The sequence below is a fragment of the Equus asinus genome, chromosome 4, assembly GCF_041296235.1.
Source record: "Equus asinus isolate D_3611 breed Donkey chromosome 4, EquAss-T2T_v2, whole genome shotgun sequence".
Taxonomy (NCBI): Eukaryota; Metazoa; Chordata; class Mammalia; order Perissodactyla; family Equidae; genus Equus; species Equus asinus.
Genome location: NC_091793.1, coordinates 30,176,014 through 30,203,742, shown reverse-complemented (window position 1 = coordinate 30,203,742; position 27,729 = coordinate 30,176,014). Strand labels below are relative to the sequence as shown.

At 34.9% G+C, this 27,729-nt stretch overlaps 1 protein-coding gene across 3 annotated transcripts in view; it reads right to left on the bottom strand.

The window, feature by feature from the left end:
- Positions 1–27,729, bottom strand: part of TMTC3 (transmembrane O-mannosyltransferase targeting cadherins 3) — a 56,566-nt gene that overhangs the window by 14,412 nt on the left and 14,425 nt on the right. For all 3 annotated transcript variants that reach the window (XM_044743727.2, XM_014849476.3, XM_070507037.1), the window contains exons 3-10: positions 24,629–24,847; positions 23,215–23,314; positions 18,081–18,196; positions 17,452–17,624; positions 10,812–11,064; positions 5,700–5,848; positions 3,774–3,894; positions 1,776–1,887 (exon numbers count right to left, since the gene is read on the bottom strand). In XM_044743727.2, coding sequence (XP_044599662.1) covers positions 1,776–1,887; positions 3,774–3,894; positions 5,700–5,848; positions 10,812–11,064; positions 17,452–17,624; positions 18,081–18,196; positions 23,215–23,314; positions 24,629–24,847 — 1,243 coding nt within the window. The remainder of the gene's footprint in view (positions 1–1,775; positions 1,888–3,773; positions 3,895–5,699; positions 5,849–10,811; positions 11,065–17,451; positions 17,625–18,080; positions 18,197–23,214; positions 23,315–24,628; positions 24,848–27,729) is intronic.

Here is a 27,729-nt window from a genome sequence, read left to right as displayed (position 1 = left end):
TTCTCACACCTTAAAATCATTCCATATTTCAGGTCATCAAACTCTACTATCCACTATCCCTCCTTGTTGCAGTCACCAGTCTCTAGGTCATAGCTCCTGGCTCCTTGTCGTTTTCTTCAATATTACAGTTGTCAAAATTCTTGGTGATTTCAAAATCTACATAGCTGAATCTTCTAACACTTGGCTCTGATGTCCTTTCTTCCAGTGATTTTCACCTCTGTACTCCTTTAACTATGGCCAATGGCCCCAGTCATAGCTAACAGAAAAACAGGGGCAATCTCCACCACTTCCCACCCCTCTGAGGATATTTAGAAATGTATGGAGGGGGTACTTTTGGGTCATCATTCTGAATGAAAGGTAATGTTGACATTTAGCAGGTGGGGACCACATTTGGTACATATCCTGAAATACAATTCTGCACACTTGAAATGCCAATAGCATTCCTATTGAAAAATACTAATGCTCTAGCTAGATCCTACTCAGACACAAACAATTCTTTAAATCTATAAACTACTGATCCCTATTGCCTTTCCTCCATCTCTCACGCTCCCTCACATCCCTTCTTTACCAGCTTAGATTGTGCATCCCAGTAGTATAATCACTACCTTACCCCTTTCTTGTTTAGCAATGGACATCTGACAAAATCCTAACTCTGTTTAACTGAATTCTCCATGCCTGTACCATTGGAGCTGTAAAGCAGCTGGAGAAAATATATAATCACATCAACTGGTTTAATTTTAAACTAAGTATTCCTAACCTTCACTAGGGTGTTAGAACTACTTGGCAATCACACCACATTTCGTAGTCTATATACTTTCCTAGATCTTTGTTTCTCAACATGTGATCAATGGGCTAAGAGTCACCTGAGAACTTACTAGAAATGCAGAACTTCAGGCCCTTCTCTAAATCTCTACACATCAAAACACATGCCAAAACAAGATCTCCAGGTGATTCTTAGGCACATTAAACTTTGTGAAGCACTGTCCTAGATGACTACCTCAGACCCTGTTCTTAGATCTGCAGCACTTCCTCCCCCTTCCTCACTCTCTACTGATGATTTCGCTTTCTAATTTGCTGAGAAAACAGAAGCAAACAAAGGACAACTTCCAGAAGCTTCCTTCATGTCATCTATTCACCTGCCTATATCCATGTCCATATACTCTGCCTTCACTGTTACCAGAGGTTAACTATCAGTTCTATGACTGCATGAAGTCCTCACCTTATGCACCAGATCCTATTTATCTTTTCTCATCTATTCAAGGACACTGATCCAGTAGTCATCCCCTAACCCTGAATTATTACTTTCCCCAGCTTCAATGGATTAGCCGCACAAATGCTTTGTTTCTCCCACCTTAAAACAAAACCCAAAAAACTCCCTATCATCCTACTACCCTCTCTTGATCCCATACCCAGCATTGCCACCATTCCTTATCAATACCCTTTAAAAGAGTTTTTAATATCAATTGTCTCCAATTATTCTTCCCCTTCTCTCCCAAATTCACTCCTATCAGGCTTTTGCATTTATCACTCTACCAAAATTGTTCATCAGTGCTACCCAATAACTCTATTACGTTTTAAAAAACTCCTTAAATGTCTGATATAAATAGATCTAACATATAATCCAATTCAAAATAAGCCAGCATCAAACATTGTAGTATTGAAGTCACTTGGAATAAAGCTTGACAATAAACTCTACCTTATTTTCCCCAAATATAATCAAGGTTTTAAAAAGAAAATCAACTATTCAAATAGTTTTATTAATTAATAGTGCTTACCTGGCTGAACATGGGTAGCCTGCAGGAAGTATTTCAAAGCTCTCTCAAAGTTCTTTTCATTTTCCAGAGCATGACCCACATTATTCCATAATTTGGCATTATTTTTATTTACCTTAAATACACAAATACAGATAGAAATCAATTATAATTAAAAAAATACAATTGCAATTAATTCATATATTTGTTTGGTATACTATTAGGAATGGAGTGTCTCCATGAATGGATGAATGTCATCAGAAGGTACAACTTCCAGTTATAAGATAAATAAGTTCTGGGATGTAACGTACAGCATGGTGATTATAGTTAACAATACTGTATTGTATATTTGAAAGTTGCTAAGAGAGTAGCTGTTAAAAGTTCTCATCACAAGGAAAAAAGAAATTGTAACTACGTGATGTGATGGAGGTCAACTAAACTTGTGGTAATCATTTCCTAATATATATCAAATCATTATCTTGTACACTTTAAACTAATACAAGGTTATATGTCAATTCTGTCTCAATAAAACTGGAAAAAAACCATTCAGATTTTCTCCCAGAAAAAAGTATACATACATGACTCCAATTAACACGGATATTTCTTTGGTATATTATTAGGAATGGAGTGTTCCACGGAGATGTCCCTTGAGATGAGGAAGCAGACAAATGAACACCACTTCACCAAATGTACTCTCCTTTCTTTCAACACCAGCACACTAAAACCACAGCAGCCTGATTTCCTTTACTTTCTATATTAGAATTTTACTAAAAATTTTATTTGATCAAAGCATAGTGCTGTTTGAAAACTCCTGCTCTACTATTTGTATTGTGGGGAGAGAAGGTATTGGAACATGAGAATACATTTAAACATTGCACTGATTACTTATTTTTAGGTTCTACATAAAGCTATTTATGTAGTCTATTATGGTAATGGAACCCTAGGATTAAAGCTCTAAGATGATCCGTGCTTTCGGAGTTCACAGATGGGCACAGTGTTCTTGCAGGTAGAGGATGGTACCAACCAAGGAACTAGCTGCAGTGATTAGGGCTATGGTTTCCAGCATTGTCTTGGGAGTGAGGACAAACAAAACTCCTGAAAATTATGGGGCTCCGCCGGCATTCCGGGAGTGTGGATTAATAAGAATGGTAATGAGGTCTCATTTGTTTGCATACTTCTGAGCTAGGAGAGAGAGTGGAGTTACTGAGTGCTAAAAGAGGAGTCATCTGATCTTAAGTAGACGCCAAATCAAGAAGTCACACAGACTACTGGAATGAGGCAGTGACCTACTAAAGCTAGGCAACAGAGAGTACAGAAATAGCCAAAAGGAAGGTAAGAATTTAGAGACTGGAAGAGAGGCATTGGTATAGGAGCTCCTGAAAAAAATATCTTTGCTTATAACTTTTATAGAAAACAAATTTTATGATTTGTAAAAAGACTTTATTTCCATTTATGTTGTCCACTCTATAGAAATGCTATATCACTCCTTCCTGCCAGTTCCTATCTTTCCTATAATATTGTAATCATTGGTTATCTTTCACATAGTAGGGTGCCAATTTTTGTCATGTATTTTATTTCATTGAATCTGAGAAGCCATCAACTATAAGATTCATCATTATTTTAGGTACCATTAAGAAAGAAAAACGGTCACTAATTAATTATAAGATGCCTTTCCCTGTAAGATTTATTCTAATTTCAGAGCTGTTAAAAGGTAAAAAAATGTGCACCTTAAGAACCAATGAAATATAGTATTTTTATTTAAATATTTTATCATCTGAGCTTTGAACAACTATAGTGAATTTACGGTATTCACATATGCTGTAGACACACAGCTAAGTAATATTCAGAGCATTACTTATGGTATATCTAGTATGAAGAACAAATTATTTTTATTAATCTTTTGGTGAAATATTTAACATTGACAGTTAAATGTCTAACTAAAAGTAAAGTTAAAACATCTTAGACATAGCTATAAGAAATAATTGACGACATACTTTCCTGTCATTCTGGATAATACTTTACCTTCAAGGCTGACATAAACAGTGTATATTCAGACTCCCAGTCCCAATTTCTGTGGAGTGTTTTTAAGGCATGAGTGAATAGCACCATAGACAGACAAATCCAGGATAACTTTTTTAAAACACTGTTTAAGAAAAAGAAGCAAAACAAAAAAATTGTCTACATCACCAAAAGCATTTTGCCTTTGTTAAATATCCCCAAATATGTTTGAATTTATTCTCAAGAGTAAGGAACATCTAATAATCATTCAACTTCAGGGCAAACACCACCAAAAAAATTATATAAATAGTCCCTTTCACTTCAGTCTTCAAATATATTAAATATCCCAATATTTGCCTCTATTTCAAAAGTTTTATTTAGATTTAATGACAAAAAGTTGATAAAATCAGTTTTTAATTGTGACTTTTTATATTTAGACTCTTCTGTACCATTATCTACAACTTGAATATTCTTAATTGTGTTTATAAAGGGTCAATCTTACCAATGAGTATACTTAAATACCTTTGCTTACAATATATAACACAGATGATCATGGCATTCTTAGAATAATTTTACATTTTAAAGCTAGAGTTATTTATTAAAAGCCATAGAAAAATTAATTCTCTATAAAATAGATGCAAATTAATTATACAGTTTAAGCTAATTATTTGGGACTCAATTTCTCATCTATAAAAATATGGTTATATTTCCACAATCCCTATGATCTCATTTAGTACTAATATTCTCTGAGTCTGTTTTTAACCTGGTAACACAGTTCAATTTCTTTCATTTTGATAGATCCACTTAACCAGGATAAAAAGGTATGGATCAGAAAAAAAATGGACATAGTCCCTTTGGAAGCAGTCAGATGTAAATTTGAATCAAGACTCTGCTGTTTACTACACACACTCTGCTGTGTGATCTTGTGTAACTCAGGTAACCTGTATGAGCTTTAATTTTCAAATGTGCAAAACAGAGTTAAGGAATGTCAAGATTAAATGAGAAAACAAATCTAAGAGTCTATTATGGACCTGGCACATGGTAGGCACTCAGAAAATGGGTAGCCATTATAACTGGACATATGGGTAGAAACTAAGAGAAAAGGTTTGGTAGATGGTAGTAAAAATTGTAGACACAGATGAGATCATCCAAGGAAAATATACAGTGGGAGAAAAAATGGCTGAGTAAAACTCTGAGAAATAAAAAGATATTTAAAGAGTAGATATAGCAAGAAGAATCTGAGAAGAGACCGAACAGAAATGAACAGACGTGGAAGAGAATGAGGAGAAAGACTTCTTATGGATGCTGGGGAAATAAATTTTAAATAAAAGCATTGACTGGATTTAGCTACTAAGAGGCAGTTTGTTATATGTGTTAGTAGAATGATGTAGAGAGAAGTCAGAATTCTATGGGCTGAAGAGTGACTGGAAAACAAGAAAGAAGAGATAGTGACCATTTCTTGCGTACATACAATGTGACTATTCTGTTCCTTAAGTGTTAGTTTAAGGCAACTAGGCCATGGTGGTTATGATGAAAATAGTGATGACAGCAAGAAATTACGGACTGCTTATTATATTTTACATATATTAATTCAATATGACTACCTTAAGTGAGAAGACTATATCTTAGTTCATTGTATATGGAAGTGGCAATGGTCATTTGTAACTTTAGTCTCAATAATATTCTTGTTTTCATTTGGGTCTGACTCAAAGTTTGTTATGTCTCAGGCTGTAAAATGAAATTACATAAATATGAGGAAAAATTAGGACGAGGTAGGTGCTACGGAGCTTTCCTAACTTGTGTTACAGACAAATGAGACTATCAAGATGAAAACCCAAAAGGTATAGTATGACGTACAAAACTGAACTAAATAAAGATTTTAAATACTTAAATGTACCACACTTGATTCTACAGTCAGTAAGCATTAAACGAACTAACATTTTAATTCACCTTTTGTTTGATATTCTCTGCCATCCATGGGCTACCAAAATACAGAACCCCATGCTAGGAACATATAATACTCGTTCAGCAACAACAAATCCAACTGGAAAAAAAAGGTTTGATGCAGGAATAAATGGTAACGCCATTAAACAAAGTGCCTACAAAGAAAAAGAAGATATTTTATTAAATTAAAAAATATTTAGACGCTCAACAGTCAAATCCAAATATTTTATCATTTAATTTGAATAATGTACTGGTGTACCATTTTTAATAATACTATAAAGAATACCAATTTAAACATAAAGAAGGCAACTTAGGAATGATAACAACAAACATCAGGATGTATGTCAGCAGGGTGAGGTGAAGTCTTCCTGAAGGCTAGAACTTATAATTAAGGCTCATCTAATTAAATAAAAAAGAAATATTTTTGAAAAAATATCTAAATTAAGACTGATAATTTTTATACATCTAACTTTACGTGCATGTGGTAAAAATAAATTGACAGAGAAAGATGTTAACAGGTTTTAACAAAAAAAGTACAAAGGTTGATAAAATTGCTAAACATGCCAGTTGTTATAATTTTACTACTATAAATAACCACATCATGTTGGAAATTGATAAGGTGCATTTCAGACAAGACAGGAGACTACTACTTCTGTACCTCAGCATTACTTTGCATAATATTTTTACAGGTCACATATTTTTAACAGAGGCTCTGTATAAAACTGCCCCCTTTAAATCAATAGTTTTTTATTCTGTAAGAATTTCTAAAATTCTAACACTGTAGACTGAAATAAAATTTCACAAAAATGCTTAGACTTTTCTGCCGTTTTGAAAATGAGATGGCATATGGTTTCCAGATTATAAAGCCATTACAAAAGGTAGGACACAAATAACTAGCACACAAATAACTTGTGGAAGGAAATAAGTTGGTTGTCATTAGGACATCTGTTTCTATGGACATCTGCTTTTTCTCACCCTGATTTGCTTTTATAGTACCTAATCAAATAAGTAAGTTGTTCCTTCAGCTTCAGAAGTTTGAGAATATTCTAATAGTTTGAGAAAAGAATGTCTTTTCTTTATTATACTTTATTAGTGAAATATAGATGTAGAGATGTACACACAGTGAAAAGAATACTTTTTCCAGGGGCCGGCCCTGTGGACGAGTGGTTAAGTTTGCAACTCTGTGCTTCGGCGGCCCAGGGTTTCGCCAGTTTGAATCCTGGGTGTGGACACGGCACCGCTTATCAAGCCATGCTGAGGCAGTATCCCACACACCACAACTAGAAGGACCCACAACTAAAAATACACAACTATGTACCAGGGGGCTTTGGGAGAAAAAGGAAAAATAAAATCTTTAAAGAAAAAAAGAATATTTTCTCCATGAATCACAAATTAATAATCTGTAATGAGGCAATATTGAATCTGAAAAAAGCACTAACCATCAAACTGCTCAGTATCATACCAATTTATATGTCTGAACTTCTAGTGTTTTCTTTTTAATCAAAAAGGTAAAACATTAAAAGTGCATAATTCACCTTCAATTTCCTAGAAATGCTTGCTAAAAATCATCAGCTAGCTATGAAACAGACAGAGATGTTCTTAAATGTGTAGTCCTTTTTTCATCAATACTCCCTATTAATTCATGGCTACCCTAAAGCAAATTCATTTGAAAGAGTTAAAAGTGTAAATTTCTCGAAAGATGCATCATGGACTGATACATAAGCTACACAAAATAGAAAGGAATTCTCTCAGAAAATCTATTGGTTCTTGGATAAGAAATGTCTCTAATGATTAACTTATTCAGAAGTTCTAACATGCTCTCTATTAACATATGCCAACCTAGTTAACTATGATTAACATAATTTTCTTCTAGTGATATGAACTCTCTTAAAAAGGAAGGATGGCAGTGGAAAGAGCAGAGTTTGGTGACAAATCCGTTTCACTGCTTACTTTCTATGTAACATAAGGTAAACTACTCAATCTTCTTGTAACTGTTTCTTTATAAATATAATGGGAATTAATAAACTACTTACATTATAGTGTTGAGATACATATGACATCTTATTTAATAGGTGCTGACCATGGAATCTGGTACTTGGTAGGTACTCCTTTGATCTACTTATCCTTTCTAGAGATCTTCAGAAGATGTCACCAGAAAAAACAGCATGGTTTAGGAGTATACTTAAAGCAGTTATACCTAAGGTCACAACTGTTCCTTTTTTGTACACATAAAATTTATATAAATCTATGTTTATTTCATTGACACTATCCTCTATTTTTTATTCAGCTTACATTATATAAATCATTTTTAAAAAATTCAGTTACCCCTCCTTTTTTTTCAGCACTACTTTGGCCTTGGATGCATTCTACCATGTATCTGCTTTGTTTGTATTTACCTGAGCAGCAAAGCACTACTAGAGACACTCCCAAAGCAGAACAGATTAATATCATCATCAGTTCATGCTCATCAACTTCAAACTCATCCTTAAGACTGCTCAGGATTCACAGGTTTCTATGGTAGGCTCACTCCAACTCTCTCCTTGACTATTTTGAATCTTGACAACTTTTCTCAAACTTTTGATCCATGTTACTTTCAGCAGGTGACCACACTTCCAAACTTCACAGAGAAAACCAAAGCCATAAAACAAGAATTGCTTCAATTGTTGCTACTAAACCTATTAACATCCACATTCATGCTCATTTCCATCTTCCTTGTAACATACGAGGTGTCGCCATCTATCTCAGGCCAGACCACAGCTGTACATCCCCTGCTCCTTACAAATCTCACTATCAATCATCTTGTCTTTCATTTACTCAACCACTGTCTAATTAATTAGATCCCTCCTTCCTATATTTAAATATGCCCCTGCCTCTCCAACCTTAAAAATCTCCTTTGACAACAACACATCTTTAAGCTATCTTACCCATTTGTTATGTCCCTCAAGTACAAAACAAGTTTCCACACTCTTAGCAAACACCTTTTGTAGCCATGGTAACAACTAGTTGATTTTAACTCTACTTCATCAGTCGACATTTCAACTCAATGAATATGTTTTTGCAAGCCAATCCTTTAGTGATATCCTCTTGCTTCTAAAACTCAGCCAACTGAGTACATCAATAAAAGTGATTCTACATGCCAACCAATCAACAGTCTCCCCCTGACATCAACCCACTCCCAACTCTAAAGGACCACCAATTCCAGGTCTCTATGCTTCCCCTAAGCCTGATCAGCAGTCTATGATACTTGAAGCCACTGCCTGACCAGCAGTCTCCTCTTACTCAAGTAAGCAACAAATTCAAGCTTGTTTCATTCTTCGAAATAGTGAAAGCTAAATTACCCTTACAGGTTATCTTCACTAGCAATCTTCACTTCCTCATCTCCTAATCAAATCACTCCACATTATTTATGTTTTAATAAATATTATTTCATTTAAGTAAATAATACATCTAAAAGTGGTCAAATCCAACTGATCTCACGTTTCTAACAGACAGCATCTGTTAGTGTTACCCATTCCATCTCTCTTGAAACACTTTCTTACCTTTCTGTCCATTTGGCCTATTTCCTGTTTACGTTCATTCTCCTCTATACAACATCTAAATATGGAAGTTTTTAAAGATCTGCTTGTAAGCCTCTTCTCTTTCACTCTATTTAGCTCCTCAACTATTTTCTGAGGGAAAATTAAGAGCAAACATTCGAAGACGTTCACCATGTGTATGAATTAACGTCTATTCTATGCCTCTAGAATGGTACTAGCTGGTTACCATCTTTGAGTGAAGTGACAAAACCTGGTTGAGAAGGGCTGCTCTATAACCTCTCCATGAGCCTTCTTATCCACATCCCGGCTTCAGTTATCATCTCTTTGCCAATCAAACAAATGTTTATGTGCAGCTCAGTCTTCTCCTCTGAACTCCAGACACAAAGTGCTACTCAAGATGTCCACCAAGACATCTCAAAGGCACCCGAACCTCACCAAGTCCAAAGACAATAGTAAATATAATCTCACCCCCAAACTGTATATTCTTTCAATCCTCTGTGTATCTCAGAGATTGGTTTCAAATTTCCCCAGCATTTAAGTTCCCTGGAGATGGAGACCTTGTATTTCTTTTTCCTACCATATCTCCACTGCCTAAAATGCTGCCTGGGGTACATAGGTTGCAATAAAAAATTTTCATTGAGGGGCAAGTCTGGCGGCGTAGTGGTTAAGTTCAAACATTTCGCTTTGGCAGCACAAGGTTTGCTATTCGGATCCCAGGTGCAGACTAACACACTGCTTATCAAGCCATGCTGTGGCAGGCACCCCACATATAAAGTAGAGGAAGATGGGCACAGATGTTAGCTCAGAGCCAGTCTTCCTCAGCAAAAAAGAGGACTGGTGGCGGATGTTAGCTCAGGGTTAATCTTCCTCAAAAAAAATTTTTTTATTAATGAATAAATGAATCTAGTGGCTGCAGCCAGAAATAATATTTGCAAAGTATTAAAAACACTCTCTGGCATATAGTTAATACTCAAGAAAATGTTAAAGACTATTATTGTCTTCAATATTTTAAAAGTGGCAATAGAACCACTACGAAGAAGTAGTGAGGGCAGAGTGAGAAAATCAGAAAGAAACAGACTTTAGAAAAAACAACGACAAAAAGATTTTTCAAATAATCAGAGTTCTCTGAACATAACTTAGGAAGTAATAAAAATCTTGCTAATGAGAACTGAAGAGCTATATAATTCTAGCTGCATATCTTACATGACATTCCATGCTAAGAAAACAAGTATATAAGATCCACTTCTTCAAAAAGCACATAATCTAGTTGGGTAAAGGTAAGAAATATAAGAAAATGATGCCAAAAGGGATGGTTCAGGATTTCAGAGTTCCTATCAAATTACAGAAATTCATAATCAGTTTTTGTTTTACACGCTGAATATATATGTCAAATTATGCCTTTCATATCCTGGTATATAAATCTTGAAACATAATTTTAGGATAACTTAAAATAAGTTCATAAATTAGGATGATGTTGAACAAAAAAAGACGCTGTTTCCAAATAGATGCTTTTGATGAATTAAAGGCAGTCTCTTAATCAACTGAATGTAATATCCTCTGAAAAATTAAGTAAGTTTCTCACCATTAAAACAGTCTTGGATGAATCACCAGGATATCTGAGACCGAATATTCCCAAAGCCCCCAAAAAGCAGAAGAAAGTAAACGTGGCAAGATTTCGAATATCTAGAAACGACTCTATAAGTGGTATTGTTCCCATGGTCCAGTCACAGCAGAGCTCTGAAGGATTTAACAGAAGCCAAGCATTCACAGGAAGGAGGTAGTTAAACGTTAGCTGCCTTGTAGGAGTTGGGCTTACAGCAGCTGGGTTATCAAACCTGTATAAAGAATGAACAAAATAGCTATTTAAACTAAAAAACTTTTTAACCACAAAATTAATATACATCTATAAGTAAAATACTGAACAAGAATAAAAGCAATATCTTATATGTAATCTTGTTAAACAGAAGACACGAATACTTTTTATGGATACTTAGCTTCTTGCCAGAGTTCAAACTGTCTATGGCTCCATGAAATGTCTATGAGAGGAGTGATGTTTACGAAGAACTGTTTGAAGGGCAAGGAGGTTATCTACTTCTCATTTATTATTAGAGTAATTCAGACTTATGTATTATAATATTATGACACTCTGCAGAAGTGTTTTAATTAAATTATGAGCTTCTGATTAAAAGTAACAGGAAAAGTTTTAAAGATCAATTGTTGCCTGTGTTGTATGAATGCTTCTGAGAACACGAACCAATGTTTTACTACATGAGATGCTTCTTTCAGCCCTAAATGCTAATAAAATTTATGCTTCCTAGAAAGAATTAGTACGTTTTTCTCGTCATGGGCAGCAGAAACTATACTAGCTACGAGCTTTTCTCTTTGCTTAGACATTCAGGATGCTAAAAACCAAATTTCCAGTACAGAGTGGTAACTGTACAGGCCTATGTAACATTTTGTGTTCTACTTTTTATCCTAGTATAAGGCTATATCCTAGTTTATATTTCCCTAGGTCATGATATATATTTTTTGGTGAGGCAGATTCAACCTGGAGTAACATCTGTTGCCAATCTTCGTCTTTTTGCTTGAGGAAGATTGTTGCTAAGCTAACAGCTATACCATCTCCCTCTGCTTTTTGTATGTGGGGTGCTGCCACAGTATGGCTTGATGAGCAGTGTGTAGATCTGTGCCCAGGATCCAAACCTATGGACCCCAGGCCATCCAAGTAGAGCACGCGAACTTAACTGCTATGCCACCAGGCCGGCCCTAGTATTTACTTTTTATTAACCATTTAACATTTTTAAGAAGACCAAGTCAAATAAGTGGTAGACATTGATTCTTCATTGACTTAACCAATTTAAAATGAGAAATTGAGTTTTTAGGGAACTATGTGTTAATGTAGCCAATAAAAGTAGAGCATAGCCCAAAGAAATAAAAATCTGAAGCTGTTCATTTGAAATGTACCTTAAATACATAACTTGACTTAGTTTCCAGAATAGAGGCTAAATTAATGAAATGTACATTACATATATCATGACCATAGGGCTGGCCCGGTGGCTGTTAAGTTCGTGCACTCCACTTTGGCGGCCCAGGGTTTTGCTGGTTCGGATCCTGGGTGCGGACATAGCACCATTTCTCAGGCCATGCTGAGGTGGCGTCCCACGTGGCACAACCAGAAGCACATAAAACTAGAATATACAACTACGTACTGGAGGGCTTTGGGGAGAAGAAAAAAAAGAACACTGGTGACAGATATTAGTTCAGGTGCCAATCTTCCTCACTAAAAAAAATAAATAAATAAATAAGAGTAAATACTATTTGAACAAATAATATTTTGAAACTTTCATATTTGGGGGCTGGCCCGGTGGCACAGTGGTTCAGTTCGCACACTCTGCTTTGGTGGCCCTTGGCTCATGGGTTTTGATCCTGAGTGTGGACCTGGCACTGCTTGTCGAGCCACACTGTGGTGGCATTCCACAGAACACAGAGGAAGACTGGCACAGGTGTTAGCTCAGCGACAATCTTTCTCAAGAAAAAAGACAAAGATTGCCAACAGATATTAGCTCAGGGCCAATCTTCCTCACAAAAAGAAAAAAAAATTTTTTTTAAACTTTATATCTGAATATCTTCATATATGAAAAACAATAAATCTTGATAGTCAGGACTTGAATTCTCAAAATAACCAACAGAACTAAATATAGACTTGTTTTTTTCCTGTAATCTATTATTCAGAGTTCATTTTTTACAATTAACAGTTTATTTAGGATAGCTGATTTAATAACTGAACTGTAGAGAAAGAGTATACATCAAAGCAAGTCAAATCATATTATAATCAACATCATAGGGCAATGTAATAGAATAAAATATATACACACATAAACAATTTTTAAATGCTTATATTTAGAAAATACGTATTTATACGTAACATACCCCATATCACCCATCCACACATACATACACAAAAAAAATACATTCACACCTATAGATCACATTTTCATACTGTAGAACTGGAGACAGAAAACAGTTGATTCAAATTCTCTAAAAGAACTGATAAACAGAACAAGAACACTGAAACTAAGGGGTAAATAAGTAAATATAAAGTATATATCTACAATTCAATCTATTTTCCATACGTTAATACTTAACGTATGTATAGATCCAGAGGTAATAGATCCTGCATGAATAGATCCAGAGGTAAAAATTCAGGAAGTTAAAAAGTAATTATTCTTCAAGGAAAAAAATGTTATTGAGAAGGCCAATTATGTGAAAAATATCACAAAGAAAGTGTTGGACTAAGACAATTATACGAATAAAATTTGTTCTAACCAGAGCCACTAATGCACTGTCATGGATAGCAACATGAACATTTTGACCTTTTGTTAAAAAATTTTCTTGCATGTAATGTCAGTCACTTAAATAAAATTGAATAGGAAACTAGTATACATTTCATTTTAAATTTCAGCTGAGGAGGTGAAATGGAAAAACAAAAATGTTAGAGCAGGAAAAGATGATATGCAGACTGTTAAAATTCAGTATAACTTTTGTGTCTAGCCTTAAAAAACTGGAGAAGATATATAAAACTTTTTTTTAACACACTGAGCATCAGGCAAAGAACAGTGATAACTGAGAGAAGAAAAACAAATGAGGGAGCCCTACATGGAGAGTTTAGTATGGATAGACTTTTTAGTCTGTGGAGCACTGAGGGGGAACCTGGGTGGAGACCAGTAGTATCCATGAGTGGAGAAGATGGAGCTGGAAGACCTAGCAGTACAGGGAGCTAGAGTTAGTGGGCAGGATATGAGAGAGAAGAAAGCTGCTGGGAAAGAGAACTCAGGAGATCTGTAGAGGGTCTCTCTCCAGTTTTCAGTGCTGATGAGAAATGATTAACATATACATGTGAGGAATTAACCAAGGTCAGTGTAGTGGGTTGAATCATGTCTCCAAAAATTCATGTCTACCCAGAACCTTGGAATATGACCTTATTTGGAAATAGGGTCTTTGCCAACGTAATTAGTTAAGATGAGGTCATACCCGATTACAGTGGGCCCCAAATCCAATGAGTGGTCTCCCTCTACAAAGAGGAGAGAATAGAGAAATACACAGGGAAGAAGGCCAGGTAGAGATGGAGCAGACTGGAACACACCAAGGAATACCAAAGACTGCCAGCAACCGTCAGAAGCTGGAAGAGAGGCACAGAACAGATTCTTCCTAGGAGCCTTCAGAAAGAACCACTGACACTCAACACCCTGATTTTGTACTTCTGGCCTCCAGCACTGTGACAGAATAAATTTCTGCTGCTTTAAGCCACCCAGTTTCTGGTAATTTGTTATAGCAACCCTAGGAAAACTCAAAAACAGGAAAGCACCTCCCAAAAGGATTAGATAAAAGTTCCCAAATATCATATAGAGCCGGGAATAGTTCCTCAGCAGCCAGAGTAGAAATAGTCATAATTCACATTGCACAGGGGAGAGCAGTCAGAAGGGTCTCGTGTCAACAGTGCAGCAAAATTAGCCCTATTCTAAATGCTGCCGTGATCTCACAAAACAAAGCTTAAAAGCAAGACTAGAAGATGAAACATTTTTCAAATAACTAAAATGTATCTCAGAACAAAATTCTAAAATTACCAGGTATGTGAAGAACTAGAAAAATACAATCCATGAGGAGAAAATTATTCAATCTAAATTGATCAAGAAATGACAAAGATGATAAAATTAGTAGACAAGGACATTAAAGCACTAGAACATGTAGAGACATGGAACACATTACAAAGGTTCAAAGAGAACTAGAAATGAAAACACTTCTGAGATAAAAAATAACTAGAACAAACTAAGTGCAGATTAAGACACTGCAGAAAAAATATTAGTGAGCTTGAAGACACAGCCAAAGAAACTATCCAATGAAAAGAGGGGAAAAATAGCTTTGAGGGAGAGGGCAATAAACACAGCATCAGTGTGACAACTTCAAGAAGTCTAACACACATATAATTGGAGTCCCTGCAGAAGAGAGGAGAGAGAAAACAAATACTTCAAGAAGTAACAGCTGAAAAATTTCCAAAATTTATATACAGAAAAACCTACAGATTCTAAGAAGCACAACTAACCTAGCACAAGAAACATGAAGATAAAAGAAACAGTGACTGGAAGTTTGTACCTTTTGACCACCTTCTCCAACCAAACTTCTACTTAGAAGACAAATAAGTTCTGGGGATGTAATGTGCAGCATGGTGACTATAGTTAATATTATTGCATTGTATATTTGAAAGTTGCTAAGAGAGTATATCTTAAAAGTTTTCATCACAAGAAAAAAAAATTTGTAATTATGTGTAGTGACAGATGTTAACTAAACTTATCGTAGTAATCATTTCTCAATATATATGGATCAAATCATTATGTCGTATGCCTAAAACTAATACAATGTTATATGTCAATTACATCAAATCATTATGTTGTATACCTAAAACTAATACAATGTTATATGTCAATTATATCTCAATTAAAAAAGAATAAAGAGAAGAAAAACAATGATAAATAGAAAATATTAAAAGCAGGCATAGAAAAAAGGACATACTACATGCAGAAGCATAAAGATAAGGATCACAGATTTTCCACTGAAAACAATGTATGCCAGAAAATAGTAGAGAAACATTATTAGAGTTTTGAATGAAAAACAATGTATAATTCTACACTCAGGCAAAATATTTTTCAAAAACAAAGGTAAAATAAAGATATTTTTATATACAAATGCTAAAAGAATTCATTACCAGCAGACCTACACATCACAAAACATTAAAGAAAGTCCTTCAGTCACAAGGAAAGATGGTACCAAACGAAAATCTTGATCTAACAAAGAAGTGAAGAACACTAGAAACGGTAACTTTATGGGTTAATATAAAAGACTTTTTAAAATTATAGTCATGAGTCACTTAACAGAGATCTGTTCTGAGAAATGCTTTGTTAGATTATTGTGTTGTCGTGCGAACATCAAAGAGTGTACCTACACAAACCTAGATGGCACAGCCTACTACACATCTCGGCTATATGGTACTAATCTTATGGGACCATCATCATATATGTGGTCCATCACTGACCAAAACGGCATTATGTGGTACATGATTCCAAACATGATTGTTTAAAGCAAAAAATAACAGAAAGGTATTGTGGGATTTACAATGTATTCTCAAGGAAAATGTAGACAAATAGCACAAAGGCTAACTTCTTACTTACAATGAGTTTATTTATTATATATATGTTTACACTATATATGCTGGTATTTATATGAATCTATACCTGCCATTATAATATCCCTTGAAGATAAACCATGATAAGCAGAGGATATAGACAAAAAACTCTAAAGCAATCACTTAAAAAACACAGCAAAGATTTCCAGCTAATAAGCCAACAAGGAGATAAAAACGGAATACTAAAAAATACTCAACCCAAAAGAAGACAGAAAGAGAGAAAAAGGGGAACAAAGAACAGATGCGAGAAAGAACACAATTAGCAAGATGGTAGACTTACATCAAATTATATCAATAATCATATTAAATGTGAAAGTCAAAACACTTCATTTAAAAGAAAGATTATCTGACCAAACAAAGGAAGACCCAACTATATGCAGCCCATAAGAAATCCACTATAAACATACAGATATAGATAGATAAAAAGTAAAAGGATCGAAAAAGAGAAACCATGTGACACTAACAAAAGATGGCTGGAGTTGGCTATATTAATATAAGACAAAGTGAATTTCTGAGTAAAGATTATTACCAGGGATAAAGAGGCTCACTTAATAATGATAAAGGGATCAGTTCATCAAGAGGACATTACAATCCTAAATGTTGATGTGATTAACAATAGAGCTTTAAAACACATGAAGCAAAAACTGATAGAACTTCAAGGAGAATTAGACAAATCTACAATTACAGGCAGAGATTTCAACATCCTTCTCTAAATAATTAATAGAACAAGTAGACAAAAAGCACACTTAACCAATTTGGGGTCATCATCTTGATTGTGGTGGTTTCATGAAGGTAAACAGATGTCAAAATTTATTAATTTGTATATTTAATACATGCAGGTTTTTAGAAAATATTAATTATACGTCAATAAAGCTGTCAAGAAACCTCAATGTAAATCAAAGACTTTCTGAAACATTTACAATCACTTAAAATCCAAAGTTAAAAAAAAGGGATGGAGAAAACAAAAAGAACCAGAATTTCATACCTGGTGAATACTGGAAGCTGGGACTGAATAACCTGGACTCTAATCACAACAAGCAACAGTGTACTGAACATCAAAACAATGAGTTTTATTAGTGTCTGCAGCATAGAAAATGGAATACTACCCTTTCCACGGAGAAACTGTCCAGCAGTAGTACATAACAATGGCAAAGTATACTAGAAAAGGAAAAAAAAAAAGTTTTAAATAACAACAACATACTACAAAGTTTTCAACAATATAGTACTTTCTAAATGCAGGATTAGACACAAGCTGACTGTAAGTGTAAAATCAATATGGAACAATTTGTAGAACTGATGATTAATAAAACTGAGCCCAATAATCTTATCCAATAATGAATTATACTGCACAGTATTCCTGTGTACTTTTCCAAATTGCCTAATCATTTCATTATTGAAACTTAACAGCAGTTCTTAAAAAACTGAAAGTGTTCTAAAATGTTAAGTAATTTTCAGTGAGTATGAGGACAAAACATGCTCATTTCTTGCAAATTTTTTGTATCATTATTGGTAAATAGACTGATTTACATAATGATACATTTAGAAAATAAGCTTATTATAATCTGATTCAAATAGGATAAAAGATAGCAACAAGAAATTTCTCTCTCTCCTTACCCCCTGGGCAATAAATACTTCATACACACAGCAAATTCCCACAACCGTTATTCCTTGTTCTTTACACAATGTTGCAACAGCCACTAAAAACACGGTCAGTGCAATTGGAGTCCACACTGCAATTTAAGAACAGAAAAATATAAAACTACACAAAACAATTTTATAATATCATAAAAGGATATTTTACGTTAGACAACTATTAGACATTACCGAAAAATTTTACCTGTGATTCCATATTCACATTTATGGGAACATGTGGTATTTCCCATTGACCTATACTTTATATTTTAAAATTTATTTAACTGCTGTAAGTTATTTTTGCTTTATATGTTCAAAACAAAACATCAAGATAGATAATTTGAACTAAAAAATTTCCAGAGAGAGGAAAACATTCTAACCAAATGCTAACTTTTAAAACAAAGGTAGAATGGCCAATTTGGAGAAGAGAAACTTACAGGCTTAAGTGTCATGATTAATGAACTATCACTTTGAAATGAAGACAAATGCCTGAAATTGTCACACAGATATCTATATACTTTATTATATCTGCAACTTATGAAAAACTTGAAACTGGGCTGGTCCTGTGGCTGAGTGGTTAAAGTTCCATGTGCTCCACTTTGGCAGCTCAGGTTCGCAGGTTCAGCTCCCAGGTGCAGACCTACTCCACTCAACAGCCATGTGGTGGAGGCATCTCACATACAAAATAGAGGAAGAATGGCACAGATGTTAGCTCAGGGCTAATCTTCCTCAAGCCGGGGGCGGGAGTGGAGGGGGGTGGTGGAAGAGGAAGATTGGCAACAGATGTTAGCTCTGGGTGAATCTTCCTCACCAAAAAAAAAAAAAAACAAAAAACCCACAAAACCTTGAAAGTGAAAACTAGTGGGCAAAGTAGAGTACCATTCTCATTAAGAAAAGACTATAAAACATGAAACAGGTTAACAATAAGCATTTAAAGCAACACGATTTAAAAAAAAATTTTGCAATAGAATATTTATAAGTTCTATTTAAATGGAAAACCTACTTCATCAATTTTAAGTAAATGTCTACTACTTAATAGTAATTTGATTAAAAAATAATGAATTGTGAGAGTAGTTCTGGATCTACTACTAACTTTCCTTGTGACTTTGGGCAACTGTTCTGAGCCTCAGTTTTCTTATTGGAAAATAAGACCTCCAATTCTTTTCCTGTTTAAAAAATATGTGGTAGTATGATTGTGTGACTTCAGTTTTTATTCATTAAGAACATAATCAAAGCAAAACTCAAATAACTGACACAAATCTAGGTGTAAATAAGAACAATTCATGAATTGAATATATTTTCTTTTGTCATTTGGCTTAATAAAGCAATCTATTTTTGAAACTGTTTTCAGTTTTGAAGTACTCTATAGACTAAAATTACTGAAAGGAAAAACAACTTAAATTCAAAACATTGCTGGGGATACTAAATATAATATTATTCCTTTCTCAAAAAATGTCTCATTTTCTAGTTGGGCTAAAATCATCAATAATAGTGTAACAGATTATACCAAGGGCTGAACTCTCATGCTAAACTCAACAAGGAATTCATAGAGGAAAGAAATCAGTAGATGATTATTTACAAAACAAGGTGAACCTAAAGTTGGACCTTAAATGACATACAGGAGGTAGAAAAACTGGGAAAGGGGTATATGTGAATAAAGGAGTGGAGGAGGGAATAAACTTGGCAAATAAATGATATAGAGAAGAGTATAACTGAATAGGTATGCATATATTAAAAATTAGTGGGAAATAATGTCCTTGAAAACAGATACTTAAAAAATATATTTTTTAACCATTTATATAACCAGTTTAGCATATATTATTTCATTGAGTCTCAAAATCATGCTATAGGATAAGAGGGCAGATATAATCACATCCAGTTTTAAGACGAGGCAAGAATTTTGGAGGTTCGAAAAACAGTCATGCACAATAAGGAGACCATGACCATAACATGGTTCTTCTGATATTAGATTCAGAGCTTCTTATCAATTTGTATCTCCACTTCAAGGAAGAGAAAGCAAACAGCTGCCTTCCAAAATATTGGATGTAATCTCAGCAGCTGATAGCTCTAATAAAGGCAAAAGCTTTACTAAAACCAGTCACTTCAGTTTTTCAACTCTTGGTGATTAAATTACTATATGAACATTTCGATTTTTACAATCAGATCTCTGTGGCTAAAGTTACCATGTGTGATTTTGTCCAAAACAAGTACCCTTGCTAATAAGCTAACGACACTTCATTCTGTAGGGGAGAGATAATAACCAAATAAACAAGTAAGGATGTATTTTGTCAAACGGTGACATAAGTGTTAAAGAGAAAAACAGAAGGTGAAGGAAAATCAAAGAGTGTGGAAGATGAGTGGTGCTACCATTTGAGCAGAAACCTAAAGAAAGGAGAAAGCAAATGCAAAGGCCCCGACATGGATCATGCTTATAAAAAGGGTATGGGGCATGAATAACCTAGAATTTAAAGTGACTAAATAATTACAAATTGAAAATCTTTGTATAGGACAACATATATTAGATAGAATGGGGAATACAAAGATGATGATGAAACTGTGGTCTTAATGGTAAAATTATGTAATGTGGAATATGAAGTATCATAGGGGTTAAGAGGACAGAGAGATGTCCAAGGCAGGTGTCAGCATTCTTTTCAACTAGAATTTAAAATATATTACATCATTCACTTATCATTTCCTCGACAAATATATACTGAACACCTACTGTACACCAGGAACCATTCTAGGAAATAGAGACAGAAAATGAGAGAAAGTTACCTGCACTAATGAAGGGTACATTCCATTGTGAGAGAACAAACAATAAAGGGGTAAAAAAACAATGTATATTGTGTATTTTCAGGTTAGAGATGAGTCTTGTGGGAAATGTAGGTTAAAGAGATAGAGAGCAACTCGATTTAGGTTTTGTTTTGAACAAGTGGTGAACTAGCATGACCTGTTGACCTGACCCCTTCTCCAAAAATCAACCCTAGAAAGTGAGAGGGAACTATGCCTCCTGAGCTATTTAAAAAAAAAAAAGAAACAGAAACTCCTAGACATTGAAGGTTATCTTAAATGTGTGCGTTTCTATGGGCGTTACGAGGGACTGCATCTGAAGCAGAAGACAGAGTGAGAAAAATGTTTTTTAACTTTGGCTCTAGTCAATCCTTACCGCCTTGGGCAGATCACTGTCTGCTCCTTCAGTGTAGAAATCTGCAGCTACCGTAGCTTGTGGGTGTCCCAGGGATTAAACTGGAGCACTTGAGAAGTCTTGCTGGGGTAAGGAGTAGATGTTTTAAAAAGGTGCTCACTGACCAACCACTCTTAGACAGTCACTTCCACATACCTCCCATCTAAATGCAGATGGATGGCGGACTGGCCTTCTCTCAGTGCTGATTCTCTTTAAGAGACTAGAGGGGGTGCTTGGTAGAATGGCAGCAATAGTGATCAACAATGGCCCTGGGGAACCTGGAGATCTCCAGGCTGGGTTTTAATGAATCACAGGATGGACAGGGTGGTCCTGGTCTTTCTCTTTAACGGACACAGTGGTCAATAACTTGAGAACTTGTGTCTTGAGCTCACAAACCAAAACTAGTAGATACATGAAGGGTAAAACAATCATAAAAAGGAGAGAGCAAACATAGTAACATATACTACCAAATCAGAATTACTTGAAAAGAAAGACCAAGAATTTTTTTTTTTTTTTTTGAGGAAGATTAGCCACAAGCTAACTACTGCCAGTCCTCCTTTTTGCTGAGGAAGCCTGGCCCTGAGCTAACATCCGTGCCCATCTTCCTCTACTTTATATGTGGGACGCCTACCACAGGATGGCATGCCAAGCGGTGCCATGTCCGCATCCGGGATCCGAACCGGCGAACCCTGGGCCGCCAATAAGCGGAACGTGCACACTTAACATCTGCACCACCAGGCCAGCCCCGGCCATAATATTTTCTAAGTTTATCATTCATGCTTTGCTTACGATGGTATTTAAAGAGGATATTGGTTTGCAATTCTCTATTAGTTACTGAACTACCTCTAACTGCATGATAGACAACAGGGGAAACAGGTATACTGCTTACTGTGAACAGGTATTGCTTTAAATCCCTTAACAGTTTAAGTTATCTAATCCTCACAATAGATAGGGACTGTTGGCATCTCCATTTTATAGATAAAGAAACTAAAGCACAGAGAGGTTAAGTAATTTGCCCAAGGTAGTAAATGGAGCTAGTAAATGGTGGATCTGGAACGTAAAGCCAGATCTTAGAGTCCATGCTCTTAAGCTCTATGCTCTGCTGCCACCCAAACTGTTTTAAGAAGGCATATGTACAGCAGCAAGAGGCAAACCTACTCATAGCACAAATCTAAGAAGACACTAAAGCTGTTTGTCTAAATTACTTATTTCTTGAATCTTAGTTTCCACAGATACAATATTAGACTCCTTATCATCTTTGATATCCTTATCCTTACAGTACCTTGGGTCAAGAGTGAGAAAACTCTCCAAGAGTATAAGAAAAAAACCCAGAGTTAAATTTTAAGATCAGTCAAATACAGGTTAAAGCCATTATGTGAAGCCTCTTTCATGCCCACTGTGCCTACACTCTTAAAAAATCATTTTTATTGCTTGGAACTTGTTTTCTGACAATGCCAGGCAGAATTAAGACTAATGAACTATGTATAAAAAGCATTTTCCAGAGTAGGCCACATGGTAGGAACTCAATAAATAGCTGAACTATGATCAACACACAATAAAACTTATACTCTAAAAGGCTTTTAACTCTGCCTAAACAATATAATTCACAGCCTTCATAGTATTTATTGAAAGACAATTGAAGTATTGGTACTTGTATCATTTACAGGTAACAGTAGATGGAACTAAGAAGGACTCTAAAACTTATAGGGTAATTTTTAAAAAAATAGATGACATAGAATCTGTTTGTCATGATAAAATATAAACTACACACAAAAAATATCGACAATATTGCATACTTTCATTACATACATACAAATATAAAAATGAACCCCAGATGTGGCATATGTTTGATAAGAAGCACTTGGGAGTAAATAAAAATTACTTGATCAAGTTTTATAGCTATAGAAAAAAATTAAATGTTAAGACATTTACCTATGGAATTATCTGGTCCTTTTGATTTGGTATATGACAAAAATGCAGCTAGAAAAAAGATAGATGACAAAAGTTCTGCTCTTCCTACAACACCTGTTACCTAGAAAGGGAAGAGGGGTCATATTAATAAAGAGCATCTTGAAAATTTAACTATACGTAATAGTAACAGCACTTTAACTAGAAACTAAATTGCCATAACTTTTCAAGCCCACATTGTTTCTTAGACGTTGAGTGCCCTCATGTGGTGAATTTGTATATCTTCCCTAAAAATAAGTTTACCAATGACTGTAATAGTTTTTATTAGCACTATTTTGAAATAATTAGACTCACAGGAAGTTGCAAAAATAATACAAAGAGGTCTTGTGCACCCTTTACCCAGCTTCCTCCAATGGTAACATCTTACATAATTAAAGTATAATATTTAGACTAGTTCTTATTAAAAAAAAAGAAAAAAAGCCAACTCCTTACATATTTTCTTAAAATATAAAGATATCAGAAATTCAATGTTATATCTCAATAAACCTGCAAACTAAAGTTTAAAAAGACAATAAACTTTAAAAAGTCCTTTTAAATTCTGAAAGTTTAAATATAAGCCTCTCCCTTTTACAGTTATTCTGAACTCACTGTAAAATTTAAAACAACCTATTATTTTTGTTAATGTATGAAAAACTGTCTGTTCAGCTAGACATCAAAAGATTCAAGATAGTGGGAGAGACACACAACCTCCCTCCAACACAGACACACATAGCTTAAACATATACACTTTTGAATACAACCAAAAGCTTGTAAAAAAGCAATTGAACAGAGTTCTCTTTGCTCTACTAAGGGGCAATTTTGGAGTTTCAAGGTTACCAAGAAAACTAGTTCTAATTTGAGTATATCTTGGTAGGTAGAGGCTGATGGACATACTGGCAATAACAGAGACAGTCACAATTTTGAAACACACGGCAACAGACAATATGAAAACTACTGAGAATTATCTTTGTTAGGATGTCTGTTCATGTCTGCATATATTTTGATATATTTTCATCTCTTAGTTAAATTTGCCTTATTGACTATTTTCTGTCCTTGAAACACAAAACAATGCCAAATTGACAAATATTTAAAATCTATATTCATAAAACAAGTAGCAAAGAAAAGAACTACATTCATTTATATTTTACATTACTAAAAGAGATCATATAGCTTATGTTCTTAAACAATGTTTTAAAAATTGTTTTAAATTTAAAAATTTTATGTGGTAGGAAGTTGGACTCTGTACACTAAAAAGTTAAGACATTGTACTAATTTAAGTCTTCAAATACTTGGATTAAAAGTCATTGTTAAATTTTTTCTTAAAAATATTTATCCTTCTAATCACTGTGTAGGCTTTATTTTAAAAAAAGGAAAAAACATTGATTTAGAGTTTACTTACTGCTTCCGTGTGTATTGGGTGCACTGCAAAAAGTAAAGAAGCAATCATACTACTCCTGCTGTCCAGAAAAAGTTTGCAGACTTTAAGAAATATCACACTAACCACCGCATGAAAAATCATATTTAGGAGATGATATGACATTGGCTTTAGTTCACTAAACAGATAATTGAGGCGAAATGTCAACACTGTTAAGGGACGGTAAGACTTGTGGCTTCTCTCCTAAAAGGAAAAAACAATTATTGATTACTAAAGTATCTTGGTCATCCAGGGTACATAAACTAACCAGTGCAAATACAATTGAAAGTATCTACCTTTAGCTGAGAAATAACAAAAAAATAATGAAATGCCCCAAGAATAACTCAAACATAAAAGATAGCTTTATAATCTGTTTTCCTATTTCCTTGGTCTAAAAACAAGGCAATTTCCTCTCTGATATCAGAATTAACAGTACAGGAAGAACATCGGATTATTAATTCCTCTTCAATACATAGATTTTAAAAAAAAAATTAGGGGCCGGCCCAGGGGCGCAGCAGTTAAGTTCGCACGTCCCACTTCAGTGGCCCGAGGTTCGCCGGTTTGGATCCCGGGTGCGGACATGGCACCGCTTGGCAAGCCATGCTGTGGCAGGCGTCCCACATATAAAGTAGAGGAAGATGGGCATGGATGTTAGCTCAGGGCCAGTCTTCCTCAGCAAAAAGAGGAGTATTGGCAGCAGATGTTAGCTCAAGGCTAATCTTTCTTAAAAAATAAATAAATAAATAAAGTAGGACATTGGTGGCAGTGATCAAGTTGGAGCACAGTGTTCTCTCCAAAGTCTGCTTTCCAACCTATTACCAGTACAGGTGCTTATATAACTGCCGGCTGGGTCTTCAAAAGGAAACAGGAGAACGGGCTGCTTACCAGTACAATCTCAACAGTGATGACTCAAAAAGGCACTGTCTGGTTGTCTTATGAAATACATCTCCATAATGTATAAACCTGAATATATGGAACCAAAAGCCCCCAATACTACACAGAGAGTAACGCAAGATCAAAACTTTCTTAGAATAAGAGAACAGACACCTTTGTTTGGTAGTCTCTATGGGCAATAAATCAAATTTTATGTGAAGTACTGAATTTCTTTATAAGGTAGAAGTTACATTTAATCAGAAATATTTTTACCCTAAGACAAAAAACAAACCAGATTTAAGAATAAAACATAGTAAAAAATATATAAAATATTATCCAACTGTAATTTTATATAAGGGAATCCACACTCAGCTTCTTTGCCCTCCTGTTACCGTGTGTCGCTGTAACTCTGGTGTATAGGGATACACTTAAGCCTGTTCATCCCCACGAGGGAACACAAGGAAGCACGAGAAATTGTTACATTTCCCATTTTGAAATTAGGAGCATTTTAATACCTTTGTATTGACTACACATTGCACGAGTGCTATGTACCTAGAATATTCTTTCCTGCTTGGCTAATTCCTGTACATCCTTTGAATTTCAGCTCAGGCATTCAAAATTGTTTTTAAGACACTATTCTGAACTGACATGATTTGTACCAGAAAGCAGAAAAAAGTTCTAGAAACCTTCTGAGTGCCTACAATGTTACTGTGGCTCCAGTGAAACATATTTGGCAGTTGAAAAGATGAGGTTAGAAAGTAGCAGGAAATAAGTATTTTTAATTGCAGTATACCTAACTGCTTTGTTAGGTCAATTAGATGTACATATGCCATAGGTAATGACCAACTAAAAGACAGATTATTAACATAACTATTCACATAATTCATTAGCAATCTACTTAAGACTCCACTGTGACAAATAATTATGACCTTGGTACATATCAGGTCTATTCTGTGAAAACATAGTACAACAGCCAGTTCCATTATGAAGAGAACAATTCAGATTATCATTACATTCAAGCATATTAAAAAAAAACTTAATTACTCATGGTATTAGTTGGTGACAGAAACATAAGCATGAATATAATGAATGAATAAGCTAACAGTTCCCTGTTAACGTGAATCTCCATACAAGGATGGCAAAAACACAGTGAGACAGGATATCTGCAGAAGTTACCTTAACACAGGTACTTTGTAGGCCAAATGCCAGAAGAGTGCGGCTCCTTACAGCTGAGAGGTTCTCAACCCATGGACCAAAGAATCACCTAGATAACTTAAACCACCCTCCTACCCCCAAAATTCCACAAAAACAACAACGAAAGAAAACACACAAACAAAACAAGACCAAAAATATTGATGCCCACATCCCACTCTCAGATAACTAACAAGTTTGGGTAGAGCCTTGTAACATTCTTTTTTAAAGTGCCCCAGGTGGATTCTAATGTGCAGCCAGGGTTGTAATCCACTGAATCATCAATAAGTATTACATATTTAAAGAATGGGCTTAGAAAAGAGATAATCTGAACACTGAGAGGCCCAGAGGAGTCCAAAGACCCTTAATATGGCAGTGTCTTACGTCTCAGGAGAATGTCCCAAGCCCAAAATGTGTCTTTAACAAGGACATTGGCACAAACATCCTTACAAAGGGTCTGCACACAGGCTTTCAGGCTGTTATTACCTGATGACATCAAGCGTGAATCTTTGAATGTGCTAATTCCAGGCTTGTCAAGAAAACTTATGACACTTAAATACTACTTAGAATAACTTTTTCCCTGGTGGTACATTTCCCTACAGGGAGACAATATGCCCATCAGAAAACACACTATAAACTCTTATCTAATTTGTTCATCCATTCCGTCTGAGTTTATTATGAGCCTTTTTTGTGTGACTGCTTATAGGTGCTCCGAATGAAATCAAATTTTCATCTGCAAAGCTGAGAAAAATCACAAAACATAGCACTGACACCATGGTATGATAACTTTCATGAATCCTTTAATCTGGCCAGCTAACCTTTCAGGTGAAAATCTCAACATAATGATTAAAATCACAACAGATATGAGCATAAATTGGGGGAATGGACATATATTTCTAAGGGTCTCTAGGGATAAAGAGTATAGGGAGAGGGGAATAAGTTGTCTAGAAAATAATGTATGTTATAATAGGACCATGTTTTTTCCTCATTATCAAAAGATTTGTTTTTAAAGTCTAGAATCG